Source organism: Myodes glareolus, chromosome 15, assembly GCF_982192425.1.
Source record: "Myodes glareolus chromosome 15, mMyoGla1.1, whole genome shotgun sequence".
NCBI classification, from domain to species: domain Eukaryota; kingdom Metazoa; phylum Chordata; class Mammalia; order Rodentia; family Cricetidae; genus Myodes; species Myodes glareolus.
Genome location: NC_142040.1, coordinates 41,191,951 through 41,210,911, shown reverse-complemented (window position 1 = coordinate 41,210,911; position 18,961 = coordinate 41,191,951). Strand labels below are relative to the sequence as shown.

At 36.9% G+C, this 18,961-nt stretch overlaps 1 protein-coding gene across 1 annotated transcript in view; it reads left to right on the top strand.

Moving 5' to 3' along the window:
• The window catches only part of Ndufs4 (NADH:ubiquinone oxidoreductase subunit S4), a 115,685-nt gene that overhangs the window by 17,586 nt on the left and 79,138 nt on the right, over nucleotides 1-18,961 (top strand). Inside the window, exon 2 of the mRNA XM_048443047.2 lies at nucleotides 17,880-17,958. Within this exon, the coding sequence (XP_048299004.1) occupies nucleotides 17,880-17,958 (79 nt within the window). The remainder of the gene's footprint in view (nucleotides 1-17,879; nucleotides 17,959-18,961) is intronic.

The window sequence follows — 18,961 nt, the reverse complement described above, 5'->3', positions numbered from 1 at the left end:
TATCCCTATGCTATAGGTGAAAATATAGTCAATAGTGTTTTCAGTATAATATTGTAAATGGGGAATACAGAGTTCTATATTGTAAAACACATTTTGTACAATTTCCTCTACCTCTGTCCCCATGTATTCTAATTTATTATTGTTGTTTCTATCATTTAACTATCAAATCACTGTTAGTAGTTTCTTTAAAGTCTTAAAAAAGTTTTTTATATGTATGAGTGTTTTGTGTGCATGTATGTCTCTGCATCTATGTCTGATGTCCACAGAGGCCAGAAGAGGCCATCAGATCCCTTGGAACTAAATAGAGTTCCACATGTGGGCCACAATGTAGGTGCTGAGAATCAAACCTGAGCCCTTGAGGATCAGCCAATGCTCTTAATCATTGAATCATGTAGCTGAAGTTTTCTTTCCTGCCTACCAGTTCCCAAATAATCACTCTGAGACTTAATATGAATTGCAAACTGTTTAGCCTATTACTTAAGGCTTATGATTAACTAGCTCTTACAACTTAACCCCTTTCTATACTATATTTTACCACAAGGCTCATGGCTTGTTACCTCACATCTTGCTTTTCTTGCTGCTTCTCTGCCTTCTTTCCCCCATGTCTCTGCTTGGAATTTTTTTATTTTGGCTATTTTCTGCGTGACTACTGGCCAAATTAGCTTCTTAATTAACCAGTTGTATTAAGATATATTTACAGCATACAGAAGGGCATCCCATATCATTTCCCCTTTTCTGCCTAATTGAAAAGGAAGATTTTAACTTTAACATAGTAAAATTACATATTACAAAACAGATATCAAGAAAGAATTGTAGTTATAATATTTAGTCTACTTGTATTTTGCAAAATGAAAATTTTATCCTATCTTTGTGAGTCTAAAGTTTCATATTTAAATTATCTTTTATCATAATTGAGGAAAACTGTAATTGTAACTATCTAGTCTTCAACTCCATCAAAGACCCCATAAGAATATAATATTACCTAAGTAAATAGGAAGTGCATTGTAAGCAACTTACAAAACTCTAGAAATGACAGAGACATCTGGCTACCTGAACAGTCACCCAAAGTTCTTCTGTAATGTTGAGACATCCATCTTCAGCCTATAGACCTTGAGTATCTGACAGATCATTTACAAAAGCAGGAAAATTCATAAGACTGTTCTACGATGTCTTGGCAAGGTTCAGCAGTCACTTTTCCTTGTGTCCTGCTTGTACAGATTGTATAGCATGCTTATTGTCAGCAGTTGAGTCAAAAGCAGTTCTTTGCCCAGTGGACCAGTTTTGCCAAGAAGAAAACAAGCTCCAAATGGAGTGTCTTCAGTGCCCAGCATCCTCTTAGGAGTAGATCAGTGCTGCTAGAAGCAATCATGTCTCACATCAACAGAATTCTAAGTTATTAAAACATTTAAATTCCATATTCTGTAGATCTTTGAAGTGTTTGAAGATTACCTATCTATATGGACTATATCCTTGTGCATCTAGAAAACCTAAGTATTGTAAATATAGGTTTGACTGTTATAGATGACTATTAATTTGTATTTAACTGCACATAACATTTTAACTGAGCTGCATAAACATAATACCTTAAACACCAGTAGAAATATACATATAGTATAGTAAAATTAATCTTAAATTTGTATTAATAAATCAAAATTCATACCAATGTAAAATATTTTGAGATTAACAGGTTTTTTTGGATTAAAGTGGATTCAATAATCAACCTTTTTTCATCATTTTTATATTATATACCTTATTTTTCTTTAGAAAGAGATTGACTATGACCATTAACCATTTATAACCAACCCCCTTTTAAATGAAAACAACGATTCATAAAAATATTTCGGGAATTTGGGCATAGTTCTCTAGACTACTTGCTGATTAGTGTGCGCTGGTGATCTTATAGGTATCCTGACAAAATTTAGAAGAATGGTTAAATCTTGTGGTAGTCTGTGAGACTACATTGTCTCAACCAGTTGACTTGAAGCTATTCTGGATGTTGGACCACCTGGGCCATTGCTCCCATGGGAGACCTCTCAGGGGGTCTTACTTGGCTAAACCATATTAGCCTGGAAGTAATCCCAGCATCTCATCTTCTGTGGAAACAAAAACTGAACCTCTTTTTCAAAGCAACATATCCTTAGACCCAAATTTTGAGGTCAAGATACCTTTGTGTTGGTTTAGGTTAGCTGCTAGAGTTATAAGGGATGAAGGCTGTTAAATTTGAGGCCACCCAGGCTCCATATCCATTCAAGACTGTATTGAACAAACTAGCTAACTCCCTCAAGTAGTAAAACCTTTTGAAGTAATTAGAAATGTCTTGCTATGCCATCTCTACTTCAATTTTAAAAGACAAATTATAAGGCTAAGGTCATAGTTCACTTGCAGGGTTTCTGGGTTTCATCCTCAGCAACACTGCATAAAATTGGGTGCATATCTGTAATCCTGTGGAGTGTGGTGTGTAAAGGTAGGAGGGGGAAAAGGTAAATTAACAAAGAGTTTTAAAGAATGATATAATCTGGATAATTGCTTGATTAGGTGGGAAGATGCTTTGACAGAGATTAGAGACAGTTGGGTTTAAGGGATTGTTGTACTAGCCCATGTGGAAGGAATGAAGATAGACAGAGCAGTGGATATGATCACACCTGTAGCTGGCACGGGGACGGCGGGGTGGGGGGGCACAAAGGAAAGTCAGTCGGCCACGTTTGTTTAAGCCAAGTCTGGAAAAGATACTTGTCTTGTAGGGGTTTCTTTCCTCTTGGTTGGCCCTGCTTGTTACTAGAGGGAAAGAAAGGAGAGTCTGTTTCTCTATACCAGGTATTTCATGCAATTACTTAACATGCTATTTAATTCTACAAGTAACTCTGTGAGCTATTATTAACCTTGTTTGTACAGAGGAGGAAATTGAAGTGCAGACTTGAAAGTCATGTTTTCAAGGTCTTACTGCTGTTAGTGGCAGATCTAGAGCTCTAGCATGGGTATGATGGACTATTTGGAGTCACTGCATGATTGTTCTCCAGTTTGTTTCATGAACAGAGGAAATTAATGGTTTTTAAGAGATATTAATTTTAATCATGTGATCATCAACTTTTGAAAAGTGGTTTGTTCAAAATGTAAGATTTTGCCTACCAACAGAACTTCATCTTTGTAAATAGCAGCTACTAACTAGTGTTATCTTTGATGTTAAATTGGTGTCCCAAAAGATAATGTAATTTGTTCAAAAAGTATTTCTTATCATTTCAGCATATTGACTGTGGTCTGTTTGTTGTAAATATATTTATGATGCAAATATGGTCTCCGTGGCTTTTATTACAGAAATAGTTTTTCTAAACCCAGTGGTTCCCTAGGAGGCGAGGCGGGGGGGGGGGCAGAGGAGAGCAAGTAGGAATTCTTAAAGTTGCAGATAAATGCCTAGGCTTAGGTAGCTCTTAATTTAGAAGGTAAACTCCACAAGCTGTAACAGCAACTTTAAAGCTTTTATGAAACAGTCATCTAATGGCTTTTGAGCTTGGAAGACTTAAGAAGTTAAATTATGCTGCCCTTAAGACCAAAATGTAGCTTTGTAAAATGTTACATCTTGATTCACTTGAAAATAGTAAACTCTGAAAATATCACACTGAACTTCAAACAGTCAGCATGTCACAGATAGCATGCAGCTTGAGTGCTCATGCGGCATCCTGGAGAAGTCTTATCAAGCTGTAGCTGTCGGGGGTGTTACTGCGCTTTGTGTCTCTTATGGACAGCTAGGAGCTGTATTCTCTATGTCCTCATTTGTGGACACCTTTAATTACTGGGACAGGAAAAAGAGCTGAGGAAAAAGAGTTTAAGTCATGTGTAGACTTCAGTTTGTCTACTTTTGTCACTTTCTCTTACTTTTCCCTGGCTAACATCATCACATGTGCTAACTAACTTTGAAGATGGTAAGGCAGCAGTAGTACAGCTCTGCAGATGCTTGGGAGAAATGTAATATTACTGTACAGCCCTAATGACTAAGCTTTTATGAGGAATATACAGAAACATTCATTGTTGATTAGTATATTTTTGGTAAAAGGTGTTAAGTAACTCTTAAATAATCCTGTTTAGTCCCAACTCCCAACTGCTAGAGGTAGTTCTAGGGTGGTGTTCCTTCTACATAAGGGCTCTACCACTGAGCTGCCCCCTCAGAACTGAATGCTCAGTGACTTGTGGAGTGTGTGGTTACCTCCATCGCTGTTCTAGTGCTTCCTTCACGTCCACTGGCATGAACTGGCAGTCTTGGAACTGCATGGCCTGGCAGCTCAGCCTAGTGATAGCCTTCAGCACATCCTTGCCATTCAGAGAGTTGTAAAGGAGATAACTGTTTTCCTGTTAAAATGAAATGTGACTTTAATTGTAATCTTGTCCATTATGAACTTAAAGTAGTTAAACATGATGGCAATGGAAGACAAGTTCCTGCATTCCTGCATATTTGAAAGGTTCTTGTAAGGATTGATTTAAACACCACATCTCTTCGGTGGGATTTCTGTTGGAATGGTACAATGCTGTGACCAAAAACAACTTTGAGAAGTAAGGGTGTATTTCAGCTCACAACTCACAGGTTTATCACTGAGCAACCACTCAGTGGTTACAGCAGCCGCTCAAGGCAACATTCTGGAGGCTGGAATTGAGGAAGAATCCATAGAGTGCTGCTTATTGACTTCCTTCTCCTGTCTGTCAGCCTGCACTTGTCGGGGCTAGCAGCACCCACAGTGTACTGGTCCTTTCCACATCAATCATTAATAAAGAAAACCTCTCTCAGGCTTACCTATTTATCAGTCTTATGGAGGCATTTGTTTGTTGAGAGAGGTTTTCCTGGCTGTCAGGAGCTTGCTATATAGATCAGGCTGGCCTTGAACTCACAGAGATCCTTCTGCTTCCATCTCCTTCAGCAAATCCTACCAACATGCCGAAGGGCCACCACGACTGGCCATTTTGCCAATTGAGGTCCCCTCCCCTCAAACGACCTTAGCTTGTTAGGTTAAGAACAAAAACAAAACACTAACTAGCACACCATGAAAGGCTTTGAGGTTCCAGTTGTAAGCCCTAGAATTGTGAAACTTGAAACTAAAAGCAAGCCCTTCTGTAACAAGGAAAATTGACACCTGCAACCAGTGTTTAATAGTTCAAATGAAATACTGGTGTGGGATGTCCTTCTGTGTATGTGTATTGGCGTGCTGATGTGGTTGACTATTTGCACGTAAAAACCTGAGAGAGCTTGAAAAGGAATTCTAGACACACACACACACACACACACACACACACACACACACACACACAAAACCAAACCCAGAGTTTAACACAGTTTCTTGCTGTATTTGCTGGCAGCAAGCAGAAACGTGGCTCCTTTAAGAGATTTCTGAACTTAGCTTTAGTGGCAAGAACTGTGTGGTTTCTTTAAGGGAAGGCTTCCTGATTTGTGCTAGATACAGGAACAGCTCTGGCTCCTTTGTGGGGTTGATGCCCACCACCCACTTCAGGTCTGGATGCTTATGTGCCCACTCGGGGTTGGGAGGAAAGTAGCTACTCCCTGCCTGGGCAGGTGGAAAGATCGAGTCTGCTCAGTGGCGTACACAGGCAGGAGAGCATGATGGATTCCTGCTGCCATACATAGAGATATTTCCAGGTCATTCATTGTGCTGCATGGCAGATTTAGCTTTTACTCAGATAAAAAGGGGTTATATGCTGCACGGTGCTTCCCAGAGTTGAGATGGTGAGGATGGTTCTCACCGGGCAGTCTCAGAGCAGTAAACATGCTTTCTCTGTGTTAGACTGGGCAGAGCCAACAGGCAGGGCCTTGTTGGCCCTAGCCACACCTGCTTAGCAAAAAAAAAAAAAAAAAAAGAAAGAAAAAAAACCACTTCTGGTCAGATAAAAAAGACCTCTAAATGGATCATAGTGTTGGATAAATGTACGTAGGCTTGGGAGAGAGAAGAAAAAGAGTAGAGTTATAAAAAGAACAAAGTCTTTAAAGAGACAGAGTAAACTTGTAGAAAAAGTAAAGGAGTAAAGAAAAATAAACCACATAAAGATTGAATATACACAGAGAGCTTGGGTTATGTATATTATTGTGTTTTCTTTGAATTTTTTTGACTGCAGAGAGATATTTGATTCTAGAGACTGCTAAGATAAACCAACACAAAGGTATCTTGACTTCAAAATTGGGGGGGGGGGGTCAGGATTTGTTGCTTTGAAAAAGAAGTTCTTTTGTTTCTACAGAGGATAAGAACCTGTGGGTTCATTCCAGGCTAATGTGGTCTGGTGAACCAAGACCCCCTGGAAAGTCACTGTGAACACCCCCCAAAATACTTTGCCCAACAAAAAGCCAGAAGCAGATTGGAGAGAACTATGCCCAAATTCCCAAATATTGTTTATAAATGTTTGTTTACATTTAAAGGGGCTATGCTATAGAGTTTAATATTTTGTATTTGTAGGGATCTTTGCTTATTGATACAGATTTAAGGTCAATTTTATTATATATATTTCTGCTCTTGATTAAGGTATTGTGTTTGTACAGCTCATTTAAAAATGTAATGTATAATTTAGAATTCTAGGTTAACAGATAGTCATCCATAATAGTCAAGCTTGTAGTCATGTTAGCTAGGTTTTCTAGATATATTTCAGTTAGATAGGGATTCTTCAAATCTTTCAAATATTTTCAAAATATGGCATTTAAAATGTTTAAGAACTTAGGACTTTTCATTACAATGAGACACATCTGCTCCTGGCAGCACCAATTACTTTAAGAGGATGATGGGCATCGAAGAGGCTCCTTATGGAGTTTGTTAGCCATTTGGGCAAGAAACTGCTCTTGCCTGAACTGTTTGACTGGATACTATGGGACAGTAGATGGAAGACGGATGCCCGCAATGTTACTTAAGAGCTTCAGGTGACTGTCCAGGCAGCAAGATGTCTCTGTCAATTCTAGAGTTTTAGAAGTTGCTTACAATGCACTTCTGTTAACTTCAGTAATACTATTTCCTTCTAGGGGTCTTTGATGGAGTTGAAGTTATAGTTTTCCTTAGTTATGATAATAGATAAAGTAGTTGTAAATATTCTCTCATTCTTTACCTCCTCTCTGCACTGTCCCCCCATCCACTCCTCTGTTTCCATTCAGAAAGGGGCAGAGAGGACCTATCAAGTTGAGGTAGGACTAAGCTCCTCCCCTTGTGATAAGGCTAGGCAAGGCAACCCAGTTTGAGCAATAAGTTCCCAAGAGCCAGCCAAAGTGTTGGGAACAGCCCCTGCTCCCCCTGCTAGGAGTTTGGCTTTTAAAAACAATGCCAACGAAATCCTAAAGTAGATTGAGAAATACTGAAGGGACTTTTAGAACATAGGACATGATTGGCAGGAAAGTATACTAGAATGATATGGAAGGGTTTTTACATGACTCAGTGAGTAAAGCACTTGCCGAGCAAAACATGAGGACCTGAATTCAGATCCCTAGTACTCATGTACAGTCCATACCTTTTCACATATGTCTGTAATTCCAGGCTGAGGGATGGAGACAAGATCCCGAGGCATTGTCCAGTCAGCTTAGTCTAACTGATAAAGCTGCAAGATCCCAGTGAGAGACCCTGTCTTTTTTTTTTTTTAGTATTTTTTTATTTATTATGTATACAATATTCTGTCTGTGTGTATGTCTGCAGGACAGAAGAGGGCACCAGATCTCATTACAGATGGTTGTGAGCCACCATGTGGTTGCTGGGAATTGAACTCAGTACCTTTGGAAGAGCAGGCAATGCTCTTAACCACTGAGCCATCTCTCCAGCCCCCTAGAGAGACTCTGTCTTAAAAAGTAAGGTGGAGAGCAACACATAACAACCTCTGTCTGGCCCCCACATATACACATAGGGCTAGCGTACCTGCACACAAGTACATACCCTTTCCCACACAAATGAAAAGTTGTGTGAAAGCCTATATTCACTGCAAAAATCACATTAGTTTACCGCATGCTCCTTCATATGGGGAAGCTGTGGATTTGGTTGTTGAAGACAGGGTGTCTGTATGATTATTGTAACATAAAAGACTGTTCGAATTGCTAGCTCCTAAAAGAGTCCTTTGCTTGACATAAAAAAAAAGACAAAAAGAATTTACAAAGATAATTATCTTAAGGTAATTTACAATAAAGTTTAAGTTTTAAAAACTTTCTCTTAAAAGACCAAACTCTTTAGTACTTTAAGAGGAGAATTAAATAGTTACCTGTTTGTGGTTAGAGGCTAAAGAAAATTGCTTTCAATTTTATGACATAGGAAGTTCATCAAATTTTACTTAAGAGTCTTAAATACAAATCTGTTTATCATAGTATTTCAGGCATGCTTTACCAAATTTATATCAGTTATGATATCAACTTGTGGAGTTTGTTAAATGTTGTGTCTGTCTTTGTTACCTTAAGCCTCTTTTTCGAATGTCTCCCTCTTTGCAAAAAAAAAAAATCTCTTGTGAAATCTTCCTTTCCCTATTTTTGAAGTGTGTTTAGAGTATTTTAAAGTATAAGTACTTACCTATTTTTATGTGACAATGAAAATAAATATATACAAATTGGTTAATTTTGTTTCTGTTGTGAATAAAATTTTTATGTTTAATAATAAATCTTTTTTTTATTATTATTTTGGTGCCTAAAAGTGAAGTGGGTAACTTAAAATGTCCAGTAGTTACAGAGCTGACTAGAGAAATCGCTGACTCCCTAGGCCTACTTTCCCTTCTATTTTGTCCCTTACAGTTTTTTTAAGTGTCTTGTAAGAATAATTGCTCTCATGTGTTTGCTTATAAATCTATTAAGTAAAGAAAGATTCAGCATTAGCAACTATTTCTATGTGAAATGTGTGTTGAACACTGGTGCTAGCCCAAGGTCTAAAAAATAGTAAGGGTGGCAATTGGTGGGACATATGGTCAAAAAAGCATGACCATATTTTGTTACACAGACACTAGAAGTTTCTAAAATGTATAATTTTTTTCAAAAGTGTATAATTTTGGAAAATTTGCTATATAATGCAGCACAAATGAATAATTATTGTGAAGTTCAGCAGCTCAATCTGGACTTCTAAACTTTTGTGAGCTGAGTGGTTAATATATACAGACATAGTATTTCTACATGCATATGTGAAGAGAATTTCTCTAGGCAAAGTTACAAGTCTATAACTTTGGAAACCTCTAGTGAGCCTTTCTCTTTATGAGGATAAACTATGGCTCAACAGTTCTCACAAGCTATGCTTTTTCTTTTTGACAGGGTTTTAATTGTGTAGCTCCAGCTGGCTTTGAATGTACCATTCTCTTTCCTCAGCCTTCCAAGTGCTGGGCTTCAGAAATACACCACCGTGGCTGGTCTCTCAAATTTTCATTGTGATAAAATATTCACAAAGAAAATAAACTCTTCTGTTTGTTTCAAGTATGAGTTAGCATCTTGTATGTTTATGTTATTGTGACAAAAGGCTACCACTGTCAACACTATTCTCTTGTGAACTATTCATAACCCCAGTGGAAACTCTGACCCATTATCTGATGTTTCTTCTCAACCTTCCAGCCTCTGTCAGCCACTGTGAGCTTTGGTGCTTCTTGAAACATACATGTTTCCTTTGCAATTGCTTTGTCTCATTTCCCACAGTGGATTCAAGGTTCATCAGTTTTGTAGTAAGTGCCAGAATCTGCTTCCTTGGGGCAAAGTTGTGTGTCTTCACCACATTGTGTCTATCCACTGACCTGTCAATAGGTTCTGGAATTGTTTGCACCCTTTGACCATTTGTGATTAATGCTGTTACAGTTGTGGAGTGTGCAAGCATGTCTTCGAATCCCTGTTTCCAGTGTCTTTGGTGTATATTCTGAAATAAAGTTGTTGGATACTGCAGTAACTTTATTCGCAGTCTTTGTCGTGGTGCTGCAGTGAACAGGCTCCCACACACCCTTTGCCAATTCTTGCTGCTTTCTGTTTGTTTTAATAATAATAACTTTGTGATGAACACAAAGTAGATTTTTTTTGTTTTATTTGTTTCGTGTGTGTGTTTTGAATTTTGAGATATGATCTCACTTTTTAGCATATCTGTTTTGACACTCCATATGTAGACCAAGTTGCTGCCTGCCTCTGCCCCTTGAATGCTGGATTAAAGGGATGCATCTCCAGACCCAGCCTGGACTATTGTATCTTAAAGGTGTTTTGTTTACTTTTGTTTTCTTGAATATTTTTGCATGTTTTTGTGTAGACATTGAGCTTGTGGCTCAGATACATAATTGTTCTTGTGTTAGCTTTGTAAGAAACTGCCACATATGCCTCCAAACTGGTTGTACTGTTTTGTAGTCCAGTGATGAATGAGACTTCCTGATCTTCTCGACCTTGCCAGCATTTAGTGTGATCTGTGTTTTGAAATTTAGCTGTTTTTTGTTTTGTTTTATATTGTTTTGTTGAGACAGAGTCTCTACATACCCCTGGCTGGCTTGGAACTCACTATGTAGCTATTCTAGATCTCCAGTTCCATTTTTCTCCACTATTGTTTTAATTTTAACTTGTGATTGCCAATTGACATATGATGTGGACGACCTTTTCATATGTACTGATTATTATGTGGTTGTTATTGTTGTTTTAAACTATGGGATCCCACTGTGTAGTCCTGGTTGGTCTGCAACTGGGTATGCAAATCATACTGGCTTGAAGTCATAGCAGTCTTCCTGCCTCTGCCTCCCGAGGTCTGGGGACTAGAACATGAGCCACCCTGCCCCATTGTGTGTCTGCTTTGATGAGGCGTCTGATAACATCTTTTGCCTACTTCTTAATTAGGATGTTTTCTTAGTGAAATTTTTGAGATGGTTGTGTATGATGGATGCATTTTTTTTATTGAGGTAGATGTTTTGCAAATACAGTCTCTTAGTTTGTAGCTTTTTTTGATTTTTAAAAACAGTGATTTTTATAGTACAGTAGCTTTCATTTTAATGAAATACAATTGACCCATTTTTGTATGTCATGAATCATAGTTTTGATAGCTACAAACTCAGTACCTACCATAAGAATACCTAGTTTTTTGCTTCTTAATATTAGACCTTTGGTTTATTTCAGAAAATTTTGGTGAAAGGTTTAAGGTCAGTGTATGAAGCATAGGAAGAATGCTAGGTGGGTACAGTACTTGCAGCACAAGTACAAGGGCCCAAGTTCAAATTCCCAGAACTCATATGATAAAGGTCAGAGGTGACAGCATGAGCCTCTAACTGTGGTGCTGGGGAGGTGCAGACAGGAAGATCCCCAGAGATGCCTGGCCTGCTAGTCTAGCTGATTTGTGAACTTCAGGTTCAGTGAGCTACCTTTCTCAGATAATGGAGGGGAGAGTGATAGAAGGGGACACCCAGTGCCAACCTTTGGCTGCCACGTGCCCACACAGGCACGGCAGACTGATAGATGCAGTATTAAAGTCACTGTATAGATTTTTTTTCCCCATCTTATTGCATTACCTTTGCTCCTTTTCCAAAAGTCAGTTGACTCTATTTAAATAGTCTATTTCTGGGCTATTAGTTGTGTTATGTCAAGTCACGTATCTTTGTGTATTTATTGCCACATGCAGACCTGGGAAGTTCCACAATCAGGAAGTATCAGTCTCCTGATTTTCTTAATTTTCTTTCAGCATTGTATTATCTGTTTGGATCTTATGTCTTTGAATATGAAAGTCTGGATTTGTTTACTAATGTCTTAAAAGTAACTTAGTAGGATTTTGATAGGGATTGTTACATTTCTAGAATAATTTGGAAAGAACTGATGTTTTAACAATATCATGGCCGGGCAGTGGTGGCGCACGCTTTTAATCCCAGTACTCAGGAGGCAGAGGCAGGTGGATCTTTGTGAGTTCAAGGCCAGCCTGGTCTACAAGAGCTAGTTCCAGGACAGGCTCCAAAGCTACAGAGAAACCCTGTCTCAAAAAAAAAAGAACCCCCCCCCAAAAAAATATTATGTATCTGCTTGTGAATATAAAGCATATTTTATTTGTTATTTAGATATTTAAAGTATTCCTTCACTAGAGTTTTCTAGTTTTGCTTATAAAGATCTTATACACAGTTAGACCTTCATCTAAATATTTTATATCACTTAACTGTGGAAAGAAATTCTGAGAAATGCATTGGTGATTTAGTCATTGGACAAACATCGTAGAGTGTACTTTGGTAAACTGAGACAACTGTGATGCTACTGGAGGTTGTGGTTCTATGGAAACCTCATGATTTGTTGATGAAATGCTATTTTATAGCATGACTATATTGTTGTATTGACATGTACAATTGTATTTTTTAAGGAATAATTTTATTTTTGTTGCTATATAAAAATTCATAAATTAATAGATTAACATATTCAATACTTGGATATGTTGTGTCATGCTTTGACCAGATTAAATCCAACTATCTCTTTAAATGTTCATCTTTCCTTTATGGTAAAACTTTTGCCTGTGTGTGTCTGTGTATACACTGTGTGTGCTTGGTGTCTCTGAGGGCAGAAGAGGATGTTATGTTAGATTCTCTCAAACTAAGTTATAGCGATGTGGTTGTTCAGAACCAAACCCGAGTACCCTGAAAGAACAGAAAGTGCTCTTAACTGCTGAGCCATCCCTTCGCCCTTGCCCCCTTTTTCTTCTTTCATGTCAGGTTTATATGGTTCTTTTCCCCCCTCTAGTTTTCTGTGGTAGGTGCTTAGATGGTTGAATTTAGATCTTGTGATATCCTTTGTATTGTATTATTTTAGATCCTATCACAAGTTTTTCCTGCACATAGGAATAGGAGAAAGGACACCTATGAATAAATGATATTTGCATTTTATTAATTTGACCAGCTGACAGTTTTTAGTAATAAGTACTCAGCTATAGAAATTACTGTAATAAATCTGAATTATAAGGTAGTTTTGATGAAAGGAGTAAAATGAAATATTTTCACTGTTATTTCCTTTGAACCTAAAGAACTTGCAGGATCTTTATTTTTTTCCTTTTATTCTATTCTGTATATTTTCCCAGAATATTAAAGTGGTCTCTTGATAATTTTGAGACAACACAAACATGTAAAGCTAAGGTGGACAAATGAAGGTCAGAGGACCACTTGTGGGAATTGGTTTTCTCTGTTTACTATGTGGATTCCAGGAATTGAGCATCTTTACCCATTGAGCCATTTTGCTGTCCTCTTTAATCCTATTATTCTTAATTTGCTCATGAATAATTGATTATTGCTTTTTTTCTAGAGAAAATTTGCTGAAGGCAATTTAAAATTGCTATGTTGATTTAAATTCTATTTGAGAAAATTTAAGATCATTATTTGAGGGTAATTAACATATCAACACATTTCAGGTCCAATATAATTACTGTGATATGGAGAACATAGATTAATACTTTGTCATTTCTATTAGAGTCTCAGTAATATTTTCCTATGGTTAACATGGAACTAAACACTTTCTGATTTCATGTCAATTTGGGTTAATTCAGTTTGTAAGTAGTTGGAAACAAACATAGTGGGTTCTAATAAAAGTCCAAGGATTAATTCTTAGAGATTTGTGTAAGATTAGGAATTTTATTTTGTACACCGTGGATCATTTCTTGTCTTGAAATTACTTAGCCTTGCTTTAATTTTATAAAGTGATATTTAGTTTATTTGCAGAAATTTTTGAAAAAGTACTGTTGATTCCTCACCAAAGGAGATAAGAAGTGTGTCTGCTCTGTGTTGTGTGTCCTCTGGTAGTTTGACATAAGCGCTGAACAGGAATCGTGTTCTTGGATGAAGTGATACTCGATGTCAGTTCCTTTTCTTTACATGGACCTCTCTGTGGGGCACTCTGTTCTTCACATCATAATCTCTGGGTTCCAAGAGTGATACACCCCAAGAATTAATGTCCCAAGAAATAGAAAGAAGAAACTGCTAATCTCTCAAACCCTGTCCTGTAATGCACATAGCTTCATTCTCCTGAACAGATAGCTCAGACCTCAGTGAGGAGGGACAGGGCCTCATGCTGCTGGTGTCAGAAAGGAGCGTCAGAGATATCTGGAGCCACATTTTTAACTATCACACCAGATAGGGGGATATTGACTAAATTATTTTTGCTTGACAAGGTTAATTTTCTGCAAAGTGGGGCATTATTTGTACTTTGAGTCAAGAAGTTTACTCTTATTCAGATTTTATTTTTGTGTAAGCGAGCATCTAAAGGATTTGAAAAGTTTTAAGTTGAAAACAAGCACAATGGGTTCTGATCAAAGGCCAGGGTTATTCATTCTTTAAAGGTGCCTATAAGATTAGCAATTTTATTCAATACACAGGACAAACAAATAAGTTCAGGTCTTGAAATTACTAGCTTATAAAACGGTATTCATTTTTTTTTCCTGCTCACAAATCTGAAATTCAAGCAGATTTTAGCAGGGAAGCCTGTCTGCTCTATGTTAAATATACTGTGTATGCTTTGAAACATTAAAATCAGTATTTATAAGCCGGGTGTTGAGCATGTGTCTGTATTCTAAACTACTTGAGACCTTGAGGCAGGAAAATCACTTGAGATCCTGCTTGGGCAAGTTGCTATGTCAAAACAATCAAGTACCCCAGTATTTAGAAAGTGTAAATGAAGAAAACCATGAACCATTGATGAAGGAAGTCAAGTAGATTCACAAATGTTCATGCATGGTGATATTAGAAGGCACAAAACTCATGGTTCATCAAAGAAAAAATGTAGATGTTATACTTCATCGGTTTTGAGCTCAAGGCCAGCCTGGTCTACATAGTGAGCTCCAGGGTAGCAAGAGCTATACAGTGAGACCTTGTCTCACAAAGTAAAATAAGAAATTTCTATCCTATGAGGTACTACTATAAAAGAATGAAAAGACACTACAGCATGAAAGAAATATTTTCAATACACTCATCTTTGAAAGCTCATTATCTACAATTCACAAAGAATTTGGAAGACAATAAGGCATGATGACACAGGCCTGTAATTCCTCCACTAAGGAGGCTGAGACAGGAGGATGGCAATTTTGAAGCCATCCTGGGTTATGTAGCAAGACCCCATCCCCCACAAAAGGAGGTGGTGGTGGAAAAGACACTTGTCACATAAAGGCTAGTGATCTCCGTACAGGTGGGAGGTAGTCCATAAAGTCATTCCCTGACTTTACTTGCATGCCTTGGCCCATGTACCACCCTGCATGCACACACACAGTAATAATAAGTAAAAAAATAAAAATAAACCATCTAGACTGTGAGCAAGGTGCTAATGACAGTGAGATAGCACTGTACACCTATTAGAATGGCTGATATCTAAAACAATAACCATAGTCAGCTACTAGCTAGAATAGGGGAAAAAAGCTTCACTTATTTTTAGTGGAAATGCAAGGTGGTCCAGCCACATTAGAAAACAATGGAAAATATGGAAGTTTATTAAAAAGCAGTATTATCATAAGATTAGCTGTTCTTTAAATGGGTATTTTCCCAAATGAGCTGAAATCCTGTCTGGACAAAAGCATTTACATTGGTGCTTTGTTTGCAAAATAACCCAAGTGTTCATCCATTAAGACATAAAAAAGAAAACTTGAAGTTGTAACTGCAGATGTTTAAAGAAAATATTTCATGAGTTATTATGTAGAGACTATTATTATTATATAGAGAATTCTTCAAACAAATTGGAATGTATGCATTTGTACTTAACTGGAATCACATAGACTGTCATTATTAGAAGTGTTAGAGCAGTCAGTTTGTCTTTTTAGAAACATAAAGAATGACATCTGAAACGGTAAATGCTTTGCTCACAGAGAGCTAGGAAATTGTAAAGCTAGAGTTAGAAATAAGACCTTAATTCCCAGTTACATACACACACTTACACATACACACACACACAGACTCATTCACTCACTCACTCACTTATACGCACTCTCTCCTTCGTCTTCCTTTCTCTTCTTTCTTTCTCTCTCAGTGAATTTACACCCACACAAAAATAAGTGAGTTGTATACTTTAATAATGGTAGCTGATAATTACAAACATAGTCGAGAATTAATAATATTAATACTTTAGATATCTGGAAATATGATTAGTCCAATTACAAAAATGTAAGTGGTTAATTGATTCTCAATGCTGTCTTATTTTTTGCTTTTAACGGTGTAGCACTGTTAGGATCACTGGTATATAAAAATATTTTTAAGATACTACTTTAATTTGTGGGGGCATATACTCAGTAATAGGATGGCCACATCAAATGATAACCCCGTGTTTAATTTTTTTAAGATACCACCATGTTATTTTGCACAGTTCTGTACCATCTTATATTCCACAGAGATTCCAGTTTCTCTGTGTTCTTATTCATGAGTATGGTCTGTTTGTTTATAACTACCCAAAAAGATATGAAGTAGCACGTTGTTGTATTTTGACTTGTATTTTCCTAATTCTTAGTAATCTTGTACATTTTCATTTACTTATTGGTCATTTATAAATAGATAAATACTAATGTGTTCATTCCCTGCTTTTATTTTGTTTTGTTTTGTTTTATTTTTTGCTGCTAAATCTTTGTAAGCTTGGGAATTATCCCTGCTCAGTGTATTGGTCTTGCCCTTTTGGAAACTGAGTCTTTACTATCTTGTAAATACTTTCTCCTTGCTTGTTATCTAATATTATTTTATGGTGCATTTGGTTTAAAAGATTATATACTGTAGGTATATTCCTTAGGGTTAGGAGAAATGCTGCATTTCAAATCAGGGCCTTGAGCTTCCAAGGCAGATGCACTACCGCTACACTCTTGCATGGGTATAATTATTATTGTTATGTTTATAATTGACTCTGGCTACTCAAATATTTGTAATTAGAGAACATTTTCTTCTTCTGCATATTTATTTATTTATTTATTTAGCATATAGCCTAGACAAATATATATTATATGATCCTTTATGTAGGCAATTTTTCTGAAATTAAATACATGGATGTATTATTTTAAATAAAAATTAGAATCCTGCTAGCCATGGTGATGCACATCTTTAATTCTACCACTCTAGAGACAGAAGTGAGGGGATCTCTCAGTTTAATTGCAGTGTGGTCAACATAGCAAGTTCAAGACTAGCCAGGACTGCGTAGTCTGAACGCATATCAAAAACAGAAAAGCCACACACACAAAAAATAACCCTCCCAAACCCAGAAAAAGTTAGAATCTTTTGATCTCATTGCAATATAATACATCTTAAAAGTTTTTTCTTATAAAAAAAATTAAATTGTGGGCCTGGAGATGTAACTCAGCCTGTAGAATGCCTGCTGAGTGTGCAGAAACCCTGGATCAGTCTCCACTACTACATAAACTGGCTCGTCTTTATCTGCATAGGGAGTTCAAGGCTTGCTAGAGTGTTTAAGACCTAAGTCAAAGGAAAAAGAAGTCATGAAAGGGATTGTTCTAGCGCCCTACTTCCAACTTAATATTTCTGTTTCAATATTCAGACTTTTTTCAGTTTTGTGAAGAAGATAGTGGACTAGCACTAGTTAGGCTGGACTAACACTAGTTAAAGTAATCATCCAAATTATTTCTGTTTAAATTGCTTCAGATTGAGAGTGAAGTGAAGACGGTTGTTCCTCTAACTGAGGACTCCCTTCCCTGATGCCATCCTTTAGGAATCGGCATTCCAGAACAAACCAACCACTGTACCCCCGTAGAGAGCAGTCCAGCTCTTGTCATTGGTGGCCTTTCCATGAGACTGCAGACTGATAGAAGTGCCGCCTGTTGTGAACTGTCAACTGAGAGTCTGCCAACAACTCAGCAGACAGAACTAATTGGGGAGAGAAAGGGCTTTTGTGCTGTCTTCTCTTTCTTTCCTTTCATTTTGATTTTTAAGAAGACAGATACTGTTAAAGTAGCATGTTTATGTAAGTCTGTCTGCTTCATTCTTTAACTCCAAGTCTTGCCCTGCAGGTTGTTGAGCTCGTCCACATGGAAGCTGGCACAGAACCAAGCTCAAGACACACAGCTTATAACAGTTGATGAAAAATTGGTAAGGATTTCCTACAACATGTTGCTGTGAGTCTGCCACTGGGGTTGTTTTGTACAATAAATTATTTAGTATAGTGGTCTGAATTCTTCTAGGAAAGTTATATACAGACCTTAAGATTTTCACAATAAAATAAAAAGTTGAATACTATATGTAAGTACTAAGAAATTAAGGAAAGGTTTCTATTTTTGAAATGCTGATGAGCAGTAGTTGGAAGTTTTATTTTGAAATAAATATATTGTTTTCTAAGTTGCATTTCTATTTAAGTTTTATGATACTTATTAGTGCTCTCTAAATTAAATATTTTGGGTTTTTATACAACCATGCAATGTTATTATCACTGTCTTTTTGTATGTGTGCCCATAAACAATGCATTTCTGCATACTAAATTATAGATAGCAACAAATAAATAATAATGTTTTTCCATCATTAGTCAATAAAATTTTTGCAACTATCATTTAAAAATATCCTCAGTGTTTAGATGCAGTTTCATATAAAGGCTTATATTATACAACAGAACAACTTTTGTAATGTTTTCAAAACTACTAGCACAAATATATAATAGTAGAATAAGTATGCATTTTGTTTATTATGTGGTTTACGACATAAATGGAAGTGTCTCTTACTTACCCCTCCTAGACAAACTCTATACTGAGCTCCACTCCAGCACCACCTTTCTAATGATGTATTTTTTAATCACTCAACTTTGAATCTATAAGCACGATCCAAACATGCCATTCTGAAATTCCTGTTTATACTACTAAAGATACTAGATGAATAAATAATAGAAAAGTAGTAGATAGTTTGGAAAATTTGTCTTAGACCTCAGGCTAACTGGTTTTATTGTTTGTTGGGCCTGTCTGTTGACACTGCCGTCAACAGTGTAGACAGTGTCATGTAATTGGTCTCCCCATGTATTTTCATCTCCTTCGGATTCATTTTCCCCAGCATAGTCAGAATAGATTTTTTTGTTGTTGTTTATTTTTTGAGACAGAGTTTCTTTGTA